Source organism: Cyprinus carpio, chromosome B21 (genome assembly GCF_018340385.1).
Source record: "Cyprinus carpio isolate SPL01 chromosome B21, ASM1834038v1, whole genome shotgun sequence".
In the NCBI taxonomy this organism is placed as follows: Eukaryota; Metazoa; Chordata; class Actinopteri; order Cypriniformes; family Cyprinidae; genus Cyprinus; species Cyprinus carpio.
In genome coordinates this window covers 20,028,062-20,042,931 of record NC_056617.1, presented here as the reverse complement: position 1 = coordinate 20,042,931, position 14,870 = coordinate 20,028,062, and the positions used below count along the sequence as shown (strand labels likewise).

Sequence of the window (14,870 nt, the reverse complement as noted above, 5' to 3'; positions counted from 1 at the left end):
GATCGTACAGATAAGAGCAATACATCAATCGAATCTGTAAAGGGTCTATTTTTTTTGTATACAGACATAATAACAACAAAACTTTGTGCATTTATAAAATAAAGATAACAAACAAGGAGTGCTGTCTGCAGCCTTTGTCTGCGGTGATCTTCATTTACAAATGCGTCATTAAAATGAACTGTAACTCAGTGAATACTCAACAAAGAGACATGAGAGATATATCTATAGAAAGCTTGACATGTCTACTACTTTTAAACTAAACAAGTGCTGCCAAAAACAAATATTCTGTGATAAAGTAATCCATATGAAAACAACGCGATGTCCATTTTTCATGTCTCCCTTCATTATCTTCTAATGTGACCACGCCCCCGCGCTGAATGTGCTATTCAGATTCTAATGTTTTCATAAGTCTCTTTTTATTTATTTATATACTTGTACTAGTTTTCACATAATGTGTAAACATTTTACTAGTTAGATTTTTTCCAAAGACTTTTTCCAAACTATAATTCCTGACTAAATGTATAATCAAGTGAAACATTATGAAGTTTTAATAACAATATACAATACTATACCATTCAAAAGCTTGATGTAAATAATATAAATGTAACAAATAAATTTACCTGTAACAAATGTAACAAACAATGCTGTTCTTTCAATTTATCCCCCCTAAAAAACCTGAAAAAATATTCTCAGCTCTTTTCAATAATAATAATAATAATAATAACAAAATTTTTATTTTTTTGTAGAAAATCAGATTGTTAAAAGGATTTCTGAAGGATTGTGTGACTGGAGTAATGATGCTAAAAATTCAGCTTTTGAAAGTTGAAAGTTTGATTGTTCCTAATAAACTGTTTAACTGCACTCACAAGTGGATATTAAATTGTGTTGTGGGATAATTAAATATATTCTAAATAAACTACAAACATAAAATTATATACATTTATTTTGTCCTCACATTCTTTCTTGTAACTCATCCCTCTCAGTGACACAGCTGACTGAATGGCTCATTATGCAGCTCATTATGCAAATATTCATGATAGTTGACGCCTCGCATATGACATATGACTCGCATATGACTTTTACCAACAAAAAGTGTCTTAGAAAATTTAAATCAATATATTGTTTTCTGTGAGTGAGAAAACAAGATGATTTTCACATCATTTAGAAAGAAAAATTCTAGGCTACAAGCTCCAGTTCTCAAAAGTCACGGGAACCAATTTTCTGTATGTGTTTTATTGGCCTTATTCAAGTGATTTAACATTTTTAGTTTTTCACTAACCACGCATAACATTTTTTTTTCTCAAAAACACAATCATGTACATACATGCTGCTTACATATTATTATAGCCCAGTTTGTGCTGATTACATTGATATTAGACTTTAGCCATTTAGATGTTTATAAGAAAATGAAAAAAGACCAAATGTCAGGGCATGACATAGCAACTCTGTCTTGTCATGGAGTCAGTTTTGTCTTGCGTCTTGTTTGGGCACTTGTTTGGAGGCTGCTGATCTGAGCAGGGTTCCGGTGGAGTACCACAACCTGTGCCAGGTGTTTAGCAAGTCCCGGGCCACCTCCTTACGTCCACACCGCCCTTATGATTGTGCCATCGAACTCCTTCCAGGCACTTCTCCGCCCAAGGGTCAATTGTTTTCCCTTTCAGGTCCTGAAAGAGAGTCCATGGACAAGTACATTAACGAATCCCTCAAAGCCGGTCTCATCCGACCCTCTTCATCTCCTGCAGGTGCCGGGTTCTTCTTTGTCAAGAAGAAGGATGGCTCCCTATGTTCTTGTATAGATTATCAAGGCCCGAACGACATCACTATTAAGAACATGTACCCTTTGCCTCTTATGTCGTCTGAGCTTTTGCAGGGAGCCAAGGTCTTCACCAAGCTAGACCTCAGGAATGCCTATCACCTGATTCGCATACATGAGGGGGATGAGTGGAAGACAGCTTTCAACACACCCACGGGACACTTTGAGTACCGGGTCCTACCGCTTGGTCTGACCAATGCCCCAGCTGTCTTCCAGGCCCTGGTTAACAACGAGTTGAGAGACATGGTGAATCGCTTTGTCTTTGTGTATCTTAATGATATCTTGATATTGCCGACAGATGCCGGCTATCTCGCTTCTTCCTCCCCTCTCCGTTTTCTAAGCGGCTGTGCCATTGGGTGCCCCCTGCCGGGTATTTTTGCAACAACATTGTAGCCTCTCATTTTTCTGTTGGACTATTTTTCTGATTCCCCGGCCGGTTTTTGTTCTTTTGAGGGAGTTCCTTTTGGACTTATTAAATAAACTGGTCTCCTACTGAAACCTGAATCTGTATCCGTGTTGTGTGCCTGACACTGCCAGCCGTAATTTGTTCTTCCTTTCTTTATCTGCTGGAGATAAGTCCTCAGATATTTTCAGGCCATTTTCCCTGAGAAAAGTAGACTCCTTTGCTGCACCCCACACAGCGTCGCGATAGAATCAGGAAGCAAATTGAACAATAACTCCTCTGGTTTTGTTCGGCTGCTTGCGACCAAGCCGGTGTACAATATCAATGGGGTTCGGAAGTTTGTCTTTGTCCTCTGGCAGGAGTGGCTGACACAACTGGATCACCTGTAGTCGAACATCTTCTCTCTCCTTCTCTGGGACTCCGTAAATTCTTAATTTCCAACGTCGCGAATAGCTTTCCAGATGTGCTAGTCTTCTCTCTTGCTCAAAGGTAGTCTGCTCCATTTTGCCCATCTTGAACTCCACTGCTCCGTACTTGCTTTTCAGACAGTTAACTTCCTCGCTCATAAATCCAATAGCTTCCTTCACATTTGTGATTTGCTTGGTATTTTCATTTATTACCTCCATGTTAGTAATCGCGCGTGTATTTTCTCCTATCATTTTCTCCAGGGAATCAGACCGAGTGTTTATTAATTGAGAAAGTGCTCCAAGTTGTGAGAGCACGTCAGCAATCTCAGATTGATCAGTCTTCCGTTGTTTGGTGGCAGGAGATTTGCATGGCATGTCTAAAAGTGTAGGAAATTTATCCTCGCACAACATGAACTCATCAGAAATTGCATCTAAGTCTGTCTTGACGTAATCATGCAGATTCTATTTCGCAAGATTATTAGAGACTTGCAGCATTTCATGATTGGTTTTGTTAGCAGGATTAGTATTAGCCTGTGAAGTGCTCTTTGTTTTCCTTTTTTCAGACTTGCCCATTATGTTACTCTTTACTAGAAGAACATTCGTATATAAATTACTATTTGAAGTTAAAAGAAATGTAACCCACCAAATCTGGGAAGGCTTATAACTGGCCACAAACTGTAATGTAAGTTTCATCGCTTGTACAAGCAGTTTTATTACAATTCATATATACCAACTTTCACATTGAATATACGTAAAATGAATGGCAAAGACTCTTTTAGGTACCATCTGAGAATGCACTAAAAATGTGTGAAAATTTGTGAGTAAGGAAAGGACATATTTGTTTTATGAATGTAATACTGTAATCATTTATTCAGACTAATTTATGATGATGTGTATTGATGTATATAATGTTATAGTGTACTGAAAAAAATACTGTTTTTATATTAACATTGTTATGTGATTTCTTTTTGTTGTGGACCCCAGGAAGACTAGCTCGTTCACTTTGGTGACAGCTAATGGGGATCCTTTTTACAATAAACAATAAACAATAAACATAAAGTAATAAATATCTAAAACACTAAGACCAACTTCATTCAAGGAAGACAAGGAAAGAGAATAACACCTTTGACATGCCACAGGGCTCCAACAGAGCACAACTATCAGTGTGAAAATATACAACCACTAATTGAAATTCAAACCCCAATACAGCACACCAGTCACAGCACTCAAAAGGAAATACAGATCACCAAAAATCACAGAAAAATCCCCACCACCTCACCAGTGCCAGTCACACCCATGGAGGAGACCCTGCAGCCACCATTAAGTCAGGAAGGAGGACAACTAAAAATAAGAGAAAAGAATATCACAAAAATATTAATACACATTATTGTGATTTTGTTTTCTCTTTTTTTGTCACAATAATATTAATACACAATCCTCCTTGAACTGCAACCTTAACATGGTGGAGGGGTTTGAGTACCCGAATGATCCTAAGAGCTATGTTGTCCAGGGCTATATGCCCCCGGTAGGGTCCCCCAAGGCAAACAGGTCCTAGGTGATGGGTCAGACTAAGAGTGGTTCAATAGCCCTTTACGGATTACCAGCAAACAAGGACCGTGACGTCACCCGGCATGGTGCAGCCGGGGCCCCACCCTGAAGCCAGGCCCGGGGCGGGGGCTCGAATGCGAGCGCCTGGTGGCCTCCCCTCATGGGGCCCGGCCGACCTCCCGTGGACCCACCATCTGCGGGAGAAATCGTAAGGGGCTGGTGCAATGTGGATTGGGCAGCGGTTTGAAACTGGACATGGAAACTAGCCTTAGGGACGTGGAATGTCACCTCGGTGATGGGGAAGGAGCCTGAGCTTGTGCGGGAGGTTGAGAGGTACCGACTGGAGATAGTTGGGCTCACCTCCACGCACAGCTTGGGTTCTGGAACCACGCCCCTTGAGAGAGGCTGGAGACTTTACTTATCTGGAGTTGCCCGCAGCGAGAGGTGGCGGGTTGGTGTGGGGTTGCTCATAGCTCCCCAGCTCAGTCACCATGTGTTGGAGTTTACCCCGGTGAACGAAAGGGTCGCTTCCCTGCACCTTTGGGTCGGGGGTAGGTCTCTCACTGTCATTTGTGCTTACTGGCCGAATGGCAGTGTAGAGTACCCGGCCTTCTTGGGGTCTCTGGAAGGGGTGCTGGAAAGTGCTCTGACTGGGGACTCCGTTGTTCTACTGGGGGACTTCAGCGCTCACGTGGGCATCGACAGTGACACCTGAAGGGGTGTGATTGGGAGGAATGGCCCCCCTGATCTGAACCTGAGTGGTGTTATGTTATTGGACCATAACTAACATAATTTGTCCATAACGAACACCATGTTTAAGCATAAGGGTGTCCATCAGTGCACGTTGCACCAGGACACCCTAGGCCGGAGGTCGATGATTGACTTTGTGGTTGTTTCATCTGACCTCCGGCAGTATGTCTTGGACACTCGGGTAAAGAGAGGGGCGGAGCTATCAACTGATCACCACCTGGTGGTGAGTTGGATCTGATGGTGGGGGAGGAAGCTGGACAGACTTGGTGGACCCAAACGTATTGTGAGGGTCTGTTGGGAATGTTTGGCTGAGCCCCCTGTCAGAGAGATTTTCAGTTCCCTCCTCCCGCAGAGCTTTGACCAGATTCCGATGGAGGTTGGAGACAATGAGTCCGAGTGGACCATGTTCTCCGCCTCCATTGTCAATGCGGCTACTCGGAGCTGTGGCCGTAAGGTCTCTGGTGCCTGTCGAGGCGGCAATCCCTGAACCCGGTGGTGGACACCGGAAGTAAGGGATGCTGTCAAGCTGAAGAAGGAGTCCTACCAGGCCTGGCTGGCTTGCAGGACTCCTGAGGCAGCTGACGGGTCTGCGGGCTGCAGCTCGGGTGGTTGTGGAGGCAAAAACTCGGGTCTGGGAGGAGTTTGGTGAGGCCATGGAGAAAGACTATCGGTTGGCCTCGAAGAGATTCTGGCAAACCGTATGGCGCCTCAGGAAGGGGAAGCAGTGCCCTGCCAACACTGTTAACAGTGGAGGTTGGCAACTGTTGACCTCAACTGGGGATATCGTCGGGCAGTGGAAAGAATACTTCGAGGATATTCTCAACCCCACAGACATGCCTTCCATTGAGGAAGCAGAGGCCGAGGGGTTAGAGGTGGACTTGTCCGTCACCCAAGCTGAAGTCACCGAGGTAGTTCAGAAGCTTCTTGGTGGCAAGGCACCAGGGGTGGATGAGATCTGCCCTGAGTACCTCAAGTCCCTGGATGTCGTGGGGCTGTCTTGGCTGACTGCCATTGCGTGGCGTTCGGGGACAGTGCCTCTGAAATGGCAGACCGGGGTGGTGGTTCCTCTTTTCAAGAAGGGGGACCAGAGGGTGTGTTCCAACTACAGGGGGATCACACTCCTCAGCCTTCCTGGGAAAGTCTATGCCAGGGTACTGGAGAGAAGAATTCGGCTGATAGTCAAACCTTGGATTCAGAAGGAACAATGTGGTTTTCGTCCTAGTCGTGGACCACTGGACCAGCTTTATACCCTCACTAGGGGGCTGGAGGGTTCATGGGAGTTTGCCCAACCAATCCACATGTGTTTTGTGGATTTGGAGAAGGCATTCGACCGTGTCCCTCGCAGCCTCCTGTGGGGGGTGCTCCGGGAGTATGGGGTACAGGGCCCTCTGTTAAGGGCTGTCCGGTCCCTGTATGACCGGAGTAGGAGCTTGGTTCGCATTGCCGGCAGAAAGTCAGACTTGTTCCCAGTACATGTTGGACTCCAGCAGGGCTGCCCTTTATCACCGGTCCTGTTCATTACTTTATGAACAGGATTTCTAGGTGCAGCCAGGGGCTGGAGGGTGTCCGGTTTGGGGACCACGTGATTTCGTCTCTGCTTTTTGCAGATGATGTTGTCATGTTGGCTTCTTCGGGCCAGGACATTCAGCATGCACTTGGACGGTTTGTAACCGAGTGTGAAGCGGCTGGGATGAGAATTAGCACCTCCAAGTCCGAGGCCATGGTTCTCAGCCGGAAAAGGGTGGCATGTCCCCTTCAGGTTGGTGGAGATCTCCTGCCTCAAGTGGAGGAGTTCAAGTATCTTGGGGTCTTGTTCATGAGTGAGGGAAGGATGGAGCGGGAGAATGACAGTCGGATAGGTGCAGCTTCTGCATTGATGCGGTTGATGTACCTGCCTGTCGTGGTAAAGAAGGAGCTGAGCTGCAAGCTGAAGCTCTCGATTTACCTGTCAATCTACGTTCCTACTCTCACCTATGGCCATGAACTGTGGGTCATGACCGAAAGGACAAGATCCCGGATACAGGCGGCTGAAATGAGCTTTCTCCATAGGGTGGCTGGCTGCTCCCTTAGAGAGGGGTTGAGGAGCTTGACCACTCGGGAAGAGCTCAGAATAAAGCTGCTGCTCCTCCACATCGAGAGGAGCCAACTGAGGGGGCTCGGGCATCTGTTCCGGATGCCTCCTGGACGCCTTCCTGGGGAGGTGTTCCGGGCACGTCCCACCGGGAGGAGGCCCCGGGGAAGACCGAGGACACGCTGGAGGGACTTTGTCTCTCGGCTGGCCTGGGAACGCCTCGGTATCCCCCCGGAAGAGCTGGAGGAAGTGTCTAGGGAGAGGGAAGTCTGGGCGTCTCTGCTTAAGACTGCTGCCCCCGAGACCCCGACCCAGATAAGCAGAAGAAGATAGATGGATGGATGGATTGATATTAATAAACACTGAATACAAAACGAGCACTGGGCAACACAAAAGCTTATTGTAGGTACCTTGAATTGAGCTTTTACATCAATAAATAATTTTAATCCAATCAAATACCTTTAAAATAACTGGATCTATGAAAGAGGAATTAAAAAACAACCAGATGGTTCTCCTTTAAGAGACCTATAAAACAAATCTTTATGCAAACCACCATCTTCATAAAATGTTTAAAAGAAAACTCAATTCTTAGTACCTTTGAACATTATTTACTCACATCATTCATTCATTCTGAAGACTGTGTTGCCAGGCCAATCACCAGTAATACAAGCGGGATTCTGAAACAACAAAATAAAACTGCTTTTCTTTACCCCACCTAGTTCACTACCTTCCTCATAATAAAAACCCATAAATGAAAATACTTCCTACCCACCTTTAATTAAATGAAGATGACCTAACACACAAATTACTCTAAACATATGCAACATAAAATGTCTTTGCTTAAACCGAAACAGCTCTCATGATTTAAATAAATTCAACCAACAATATCACTATTGAAACAGTTGAGCACAAATGACCTGATCTTAGCGCACACTTGTTTGTAATGTCAGTAGATGAATGAAATGTGAGAATGCAATACTACTGTGAATCTATTTATAGCAGGTGCAGATGTAATTAAGCTACCCCACAGACTTATGGGAAGTGTAGTCCCGAACTCATTCATCACTCTGTTACAGAAAGTGATTTAGTCTTATTCTGACAGCACTAAAAGTAAATTTCACCATTTGAGTTTGCAGAGCACATCAACCCACATGTTACTAGAGCGCCATCTTGAACCCCCCACCCCCCACCTCAGTTTCCCCAGAGCGACTGCAGGAGCGCTGATGACGACACAGCTGTTTCACAATTGGCCAGATTCACCGCATGACAACGATCACGTGTGTTTCGGGTTTATTCTAACCTTTTCAGTTCCAATAATGGCCACAAATCTGTGTTTTTAGGACAGTTAAAGCTTTTTTACTGTAGTCTCCCTGTTGTATTGAGTCACGTTTATCATACAACACTGATAAAGGCATATATTCCCCTACTTTATTAGTATTTAATTAGTATATGATTATGTTGAACATTATTCTTGAAAAGATGGCGCTGTATTAAGCAGTATATAATCAGTATATATCTGTTGCTCATGAAAAAGTTTCTGAAACGTCTGTGTATTTGACAAATGTTTCATTTAATTCACTTGATCTGTGATAGTGTATGCAAACACTGCGTGAGTGTCACTAATGGGAGCAGAAAGTGTCTGGCTTGATGTGTCTGTTTTCAACTCCGTCCCCGACTGCAAGCGGCTGCTCTCGCTGACCACCGTCTGTAGCCCTGCTTCAAGTCAAACACACCTAATGTCCTTGTGTTTACTTTAATAACAGCCAGATGTGTCGAAACTAAACTCAGCAGGAGCAGGAATGAGGAAGCTGTTTTACAGACTCACAGACACACCTGTTTTACACACGTCACTCAGACACAGAAACAGGAAACACGTGAGTTCAGGGAAAGAGAAACTGAAGTGTAGTCGAGCTGTTGTGTGTTTGTGTCTCTGTATTTAAGCAGTAAAATGGCAGAAGCCAGAGTTTCTCAGGATGAGTTCTTGTGTCCGGTGTGTCTGGATCTTCTGAAGGATCCAGTGGCCATTCCCTGTGGACACAGTTACTGTAAGATCTGTATTACAGACTGCTGGGATCAGGAGGATCAGAAGAGAGTCTACAGCTGTCCTCAGTGCAGACAGACCTTCAGTCCAAGACCTGCTTTAGCTAGAAACACCATGCTGGCTGAAGTGGTGGAGAAACTGAAGAAGACCATACTCTCTGCTGACTGTGACGCTGGAGCTGGAGATGTGCAGTGTGACGTCTGTACTGGAAGAAAATACAGAGCCGTCAAGTCCTGTCTGGTGTGTCTGAACTCTTACTGTCAGAATCACCTCGAACAACATGAGAGTTTCTTTAGAGGAAAGAGACACAGTTTGATTGAAGCCACTGGACGACTGCAGGAGATGATCTGCCAGAAACATGAGAAGCTCCTTGAGGTTTTCTGTCGCACTGATCAGAAGTGTATATGTTTGCTTTGTACGGTTATTGAACATAAAAACCATGACATTGTATCAGCTGCAGATCAGAGGACAGAGAAACAGGTATTTAACACTAGACACTGATGAAATATTGCTGACACTGGTTTCATATGTGTTTATATCAGCACTATATTAACAGTTCACAGTATTCACACTTCACACGACAGCATAAATGAACAGCAGCTGCAAGAAGAGTTTGCTGATAATACACCGTAAACCTTTATCAGCACAATCTTTCATAAAATAGACTTTGATTAAGCAACATAAAATAATGGAGTTGTCACACATTCACAGAGTTTGTGCTTTGTTTTCAGTCTGCACCATTTTCATTCTCATGGTTAGTGATTTGATTTCATCATTTAGTTCAGGTGTGCAGGGCTCACGCAAAATTAAAAATTCCCTGGTAGCCCTTCGGGCAGGTACTCTTCAGATTTTGGTAGCCTGAAAATTCATTTAAATAGCCCAAATAAAAAAAGCACGGAAGTTCTATGCGGCCATGCATTATTATTATTTTCCTTCTTGTTTTCTCGTTACACCGACTTCATTTTCTCGTGATCTCGACATAATGAAAGTTTTTTTTACAATGATTGTTTGATCTACTGTTGCTATAGTGATCAACTCTACTTTGACACTCATCTGATGGACAACCGTGTGCTCTTACTGTAGCCTATGTTGTGGATATTTCAGCAATTTTGCTTAGCCTAGTAAAAACGTCTACAATACATGACTAAAGGCTGATCAATCACTGTCGATATTTCCAGAGACAGTACACTAAACTTTTTGTTTTTGTAATTAACATGTTTAAATGGTCAAAGCAACACCGCAAACGTGAGGCACCTTCAGAAGGATGCAGAACTATTCTAAGATCTTTTAGAGCTGCTTGGATTAATATAATTTTTTTTTTTTCCCTTTTTTTGTAATATTATTTTTTATTTTTTGTATTTTTTTTGTTGATTATATGCTGTGACAGATATCATGTGCGTTACAAGCTTCTGTTTGAAAAGAGCATTCATGTGTGTGTGTGTGGTGTGTGTGTGTGTAGAGAAAACAAAAGATTACAACACTATAGAACATCACTGAATTAAATTAGCCTATACACTTTACATATAAATCACATTTCTTATCAATATGATTAACAAAAAAGATTAATAATAAGGAAAAGAGGCACATTACAAATAGCCTACGTCATTGAAGCCTGTCCTATTGTAGATAAACAGAACATCCCCGCTTATTAACTAACAATCATGTACCTCAAAGAAGCACAAATAAAGATATAGGTGCAAGCAGAATACAGTGACGTCAGCCTTATTGGTTTTGATAAGCAGTTATTTTATGACACAGAACTCGTGAAACTCATGCATCTAGCAAGAACTTAATATACAAAATATTCATATTGATTCAAGCATTTAACATTTATGAATTAATTAAATGTCAGTAATGAACAATACTGCACAAATTATAGCACTCACGAGGAAGGTCCTATTCTATCCCAAACACGTACAGTAAAGTGGATATACAGTATAAACACCCCATCAGTTATATTCAGGTCTATAGTGCCACCTGTTGGTGCAGTTGTGTAACTTCTTAGAGAACAAATTTAGTTATGTCAAGATAATGAGATAAGTCGTTATAACGAGAAAACAAGAAGGAAAAAAAAATAATGCGTGGCCGCTTAGAACTTCCGTAAAAAAGAACTTTTTTAATATATAATGTATGTTATATTATAGATTTTGTATGTTATTTAAAGATTTTTTTTTTTTGTGATCTTGATATTATTGTTGTTTTTTTATAAAATGATTGTTTTGTGTACTGTTTTGACTATTCACCCCTTGTTTGACAACATATATACTTTCTTTAATCAAAATACAATATAAATGCAGTGACAGATGACACTGTTCAGTAAATCTGACTGAATACAGATGATTTCAGTCATTTATAGCTTCACTTTGTTCATTTATTTTCCGGAACTTAATTACACAGAACTCTGTGTCTGTTTCACTTTTATACTTACACTTGTAGTTTGAAACAGGCCTTAATTCCTGTGTGATGCTGGTAAATGATCATCACTTCTGGAGTTTGAACCTACAGTCATTAGTTATCAGCTCCACTTTTCCTGGATTCATCTGTTCTCATGATGATTTAGTGTCAGTAGTTTTCTGTGAGATTCACTATCATCTGTTTGTCCTGCAGAAGCAGCTGAAGGAGACGCAGAAGACGTTCCAGCAGAGAATCCAGCAGAGAGAGAAAGATCTTCAGCAGCTGAGAGAGACTGTGGAGTCTCATAAGGTGAGTCTGGAGAAGAAGAGAAGTTTGTCTCCGTCTCAGTTCAGACTCACTGAAGCTGAATCACTGTGTGTCCTAACAGCGCTCTGCACAGACAGCAGTGGAGGACAGTGAGAGGATCTTTACTGAGCTCATCCGCTCCATTGAGAGAAGCCGCTCTGAGCTGATACGACTGATCAGAGATCAGGAAAAGGCTGCAGTGAGTCGAGCTGAAGGACGACTGGAGCGACTGGAGCAGGAGATCAATGATTTGAGGAGGAGAGACGCTGAGCTGGAGCAGCCTTTCACACACACAGGATCACATCCAGTTCCTGCAGGTAACACAGATCTAGAAGAACAGGGTCAGAGTGGACTTGAGCAGATCCTGCTGTGACAGAGACTAAAAGAGAAACATTTCATGAGTGTCTCATTATATAATCATCAGTCAGACTCTCATCTGATCATCTTCTTCTGAAAGAGATGAATGCTTTCAGCTCTGGAAATCTTGCTCAAATGGGTCTCATGTCAGAACATTTATTTCTCTTTAAATCACTTGTATAAGTGACGTCCTGCTGCTTCTCTGACATTACATTCACTGTGTAACTGTCCAAACTCTCCCACAGACCTCAGACTCAGACGCAAAACCCCTAACCATGATGACATATACTTAACAATGAGTTAATAAATGTGCCTCAACACGTAATAACATAATGATATCTTTACAAATCATTAGCTAATGATTAATTAAAGCAGATAACTGTAAGCTGAAATGCATAGCTTTGACCCGTTGTGGTAATTAACACATGAAATTACACTATTAGTTAATACTATATGTTATTAAGGATTTAATACAGGTTGACACTTTTAATTAATAACAATTGATATATTACTTAATCTATTAATCAGACAGACTCTTTATTAGCTGATGTAGTAATCATTAATGAATAATTTAGTTCTTAAGAAGCTGTGCATTAACTCATGGTTATCTGTGCATTAAAAATTAATTAATGCATATTAGTGCAGCAGTATTGTAAAGTGTTCTCATAATGGTCAATCTGATCATATCTTTGAGCTGATTTTCCTGAACAAATCTACTCAGCTCTACAATGAGACTCCATTGATGTGCTTGAGCTGTTAGATGGACATTTATGTTCTTAGTATTTGTTTTATCATCAAAACTATTGTCTAAAAATTTCACAAACAGTGTATGCGGTGAATACTAGAATCTGTAGCTCTAATGTGATATACTGAATATGAGAAGAATGAAGCTGATGCTGTGAAAGTGCTGTATTGAGATACTAAAGATCAGTCAGATCTGATGTTCCTGCAGGTTATTGAGTGAAGTGTGGAGCTGATGAGTTTGATTTCTGTTTTCTGTAGAGTTTCCAGTCTCTCTCAGTACCTCCTGAATCTACAGACATAAATGATCTCTTCAGTTCTCTCTTCTCTTCTGATGCTCTGAGAGAATCTGTCCATCAGCTGAGAGACAAACTGGAGGATTTCTGCAAAGAGGAGCTCAAGACAGATCTCCGACAGAGGTAAAGTCCTGGAGATTCATCTTCTCTTGGAAACCAGTCCATCATCATCTCATATCATGGAGAACATCATATTAGAAATGTCTTAGAAATAGATGCAGGATCATGAAAATCACACTGTTCATGTCTGTTGATTTCCACAGTCACATTCACCAACATTGATCCCAGAACCAGGAAGGACTTCCTACAATGTAAGTCAGTAAGAAAACCAGCAGAAAAACTCTCTGAGTGTGTTCATGTTCTTCCTGTAGAAGGAGAAAGAAGAGTTTTATAACTGATGATGTAAATGATGATGTGCACAGATATCTGTTCATCTGTACTGAGACATTGATGATACACTGAACATGAAGAGTTCAGCTACATGAAAAGATCAAACAGATTCATAATTCCTTATTCTGATGTGTTTTATCTCCATCAGATTCCCATCAGCTCACTCTGGATCTGAACACAGTGAATAAACGACTCCGTCTGTCTGAGAGCAACAGAGTGATTACTAACACTGGCAGAGATCAGCCGTATCCTGATCATCCAGACAGATTTGATCAGTGGTCACAGGTGTTGTGTAGAGAGAGTGTGTGTGGACGCTGTTACTGGGAGATTGAGTGGAGTGGAGATGAAGTGGATATATCAGTGTCATATAAGAGCATCAGCAGGAAGGGAAGGGGTAATGAGTGTTTGTTTGGATCTAATTATCAGTCCTGGAGTTTGTGCTGCTCTTCCTCCAGTTACTCATTCATACACAATAACATAGAGACAGAATTCATACACAATAACATACACATTGCAATAGGAGTTTTTGTGGATCACAGTGCAGGAATTCTGTCCTTCTACAGCGTCTCTGACACAATGAGCCTCATCCACACAGTCCAGACCACATTCACTCAGCCGCTCTGTAGTGGGTTTTTGGTTTATTCTGGATCATCAGTGAAACTCTGTTGATAAAAGTGAAAGAAAGTGAAAAAAAAAGTGAAAGTGAAAGTGAAAATGAATCAGAATAGACTGACGAGAGATTCTACCCATAATGCTTTGAGCTGCAGGATGAATCAGTAACAGTGAGATTTTGTGTGTAATAAATCCTCATATAGACAGTAAGATCAGTGTGCGTGTGTGTGTGTGTGTGAGAGAGAGAGTTCTGCTGAGTGACACTGTGTTTCTGTGCTTTTTTCAACCTCTGTTGAACTTGTGTTGATGGAAATCACTCACTAAGTTAATAATATATTATCAATATTATTATAAATAATCATGATCAATAATTGTTTTTTATTTAAAAAATACTTTTAATCATATTTTTTCAATGTGTTATTTCTGTTCTCTGACTGATATAAATAAAGTTTCTACCCACTCGTATGCCTCTAGTTTGAGCTCCATCACGTTATTTCTCTATCGTCTATTTTTTATTGTTGAAATCTATTTTATACACATAGATCACGACATACTCATAGATAGATTACAAAACTATACAGGTATCCAAGGCCAGGCTTTAAGATGGTTTAGATCCTACCTTTCCGATCACCACCACTTTGTTTATTTAAATGGGGAGTCATCTCATTTATCACCAGTAAAATATTGAGTGCCACAAGGATCTGTCCTAGGTCCTCTGCTATTTTCAATATACATGTAGCC

At 41.7% G+C, this 14,870-nt stretch overlaps 1 protein-coding gene and 1 pseudogene across 1 annotated transcript; both read left to right on the top strand.

The window, feature by feature from the left end:
- Positions 1-5,874: 5,874 nt before the first annotated feature.
- LOC122141275 lies at positions 5,875-8,240 on the top strand. The gene has a single exon (XM_042748152.1). It carries the CDS (start codon positions 6,447-6,449, stop codon positions 7,323-7,325), a length of 879 nt encoding a protein of 292 aa, XP_042604086.1. The 5' UTR covers positions 5,875-6,446; the 3' UTR covers positions 7,326-8,240.
- Positions 8,241-8,902: 662 nt separating this feature from the next.
- LOC109052364 lies at positions 8,903-14,243 on the top strand (annotated as a pseudogene).
- Positions 14,244-14,870: the final 627 nt, after the last annotated feature.

Excerpts from the sequence above, each read along its gene's own strand:
- LOC122141275 (XM_042748152.1), top strand. The coding sequence starts at position 6,447 with ATGAACAGGATTTCTAGGTGCAGCCAGGGGCTGGAGGGTGTCCGGTTT.